The 1,547-nt window shown below is 32.3% G+C and overlaps 1 protein-coding gene across 3 annotated transcripts in view; it reads right to left on the minus strand.

Moving 5' to 3' along the window:
- Window positions 1-1,547, minus strand: part of LOC106463597 (cGMP-specific 3',5'-cyclic phosphodiesterase-like) — a 53,695-nt gene that overhangs the window by 26,535 nt on the left and 25,613 nt on the right. For all 3 annotated transcript variants that reach the window (XM_022391130.1, XM_022391133.1, XM_022391131.1), the window contains exon 7: window positions 708-851. In XM_022391130.1, coding sequence (XP_022246838.1) covers window positions 708-851 — 144 coding nt within the window. The remainder of the gene's footprint in view (window positions 1-707; window positions 852-1,547) is intronic.

Below are 1,547 nucleotides of genomic sequence, written 5' to 3' on the forward strand. Positions count from 1 at the left end.
CTGTCGGCTTTTAACTCTAAAAGTTGGTTTTCTACACCTTCGGTGGGCACAGCACAGATAGCCCATTTAATACTTTTGTGCTTAACAATAAATACAACTTTTTTGATAGTAGTCATGTTGAGTTTATTTACAACAATATCTTCAGAAGTTGAAATAATCTGTTAGATTGTAAAGGAAATGTAATATGAAAGGCCCACATCAGAACTATTTTTGGTATCATTTGATACGAATTAATATATATATATTGATCTCCCCCTCTTCTAACAGTGGAATAATCTGCATGTAATCACCCAAGAAATGACAACAGCTATGCTCGATGTTTTATTACCCTCATTCCATGTTGCCATAGAAACAACAGATATGAAAGCTCAATTCCACTATATATAACTTCCAACCTAATGACTCATAAGTGCTTCCAGGTGAAAGCACGATACCATACCAGTTTAGTACAGTATGTTGTAAATACCGTTGACGGAAACTAGCGTGTTATATAATTAATAAATATAAACAAGTAACAATCAAAAATAAATATATTCAGCAAAAGAAAGTTAGAGCTTGTGCTGCGGTTCCAGCTAATCAACTTGTCTAATAATGAAAAACACAACTGACCAATAGACATATCGCTTCCTGCAAATTATACTGTGATTGAGGTTTCATTCTAAAAAAAAATTAATATTTAAACAGCAATCAGATTTTGATACACCCACCGTTAGTCTGCTGGTTTCCTCCACTGATGACGAAGCATGATAAGATAAAACTTCTAGAGCTACACGTTGTTTGGCCATTAACTTCATGGCGCTTTCATAAACTTGGGTGTTGTGAATTCCCAGACCACAAAATATAGAAAAAGCCTGAAAAATAAATTTATTGTGTGAAATATATCAGTAAGACTGTGAATTTCTAAACACTTCATAACTGGTTCGAGATAAGTGACATCAAGATATCTGGTTCTGAGAGTAAAACCCTCGTCAGCAGTTTATTACAAAAAACATGTTTTATTCACATTTAATAAAGTGTAAGTGAGTACTCTAGTTTGTTCATTCCGAAGTACATTTTTACATCACTTTAAAGGCACGATACTCAGGTATCAAATGTTCTATAACCATAAAACACTTTACTATTAATGACGTATCGAAAACGCTTTTAAAGCTAAGGTATAATATATTTTATTTAATTCTTTAAAAAAAAACACCTTTAGAATTGAATTCTTCATTCAATTGATATTATACGTTTATCACGAAAGGACCCTTGGAGGTGGAAATATATCTTCAATTATTAGGGTCGTTAAGAAATTAATGTCGCTTTTTTTTTAGATGAAAAAACCCGAACAACTTATATATCAAAACAAAACATTTATTAAATTAAATAGTCTCCATTCTTATCGATGATGCTTTTCCATCTTACAATCAAATTGGTAATGTCCTGATTAAAGAAATCACTTGGCTTTGAAGCAAAAAACATGTCGATGTCCTTATTAACACCTTCCACATTTGCATACGTTTTCCCATTAAGATGGTGTTGCAGTGAACGAAAAACATGCTTTTCTG

Source organism: Limulus polyphemus, unplaced genomic scaffold (genome assembly GCF_000517525.1).
Source record: "Limulus polyphemus unplaced genomic scaffold, Limulus_polyphemus-2.1.2 Scaffold1443, whole genome shotgun sequence".
NCBI lineage: Eukaryota > Metazoa > Arthropoda > Merostomata > Xiphosura > Limulidae > Limulus > Limulus polyphemus.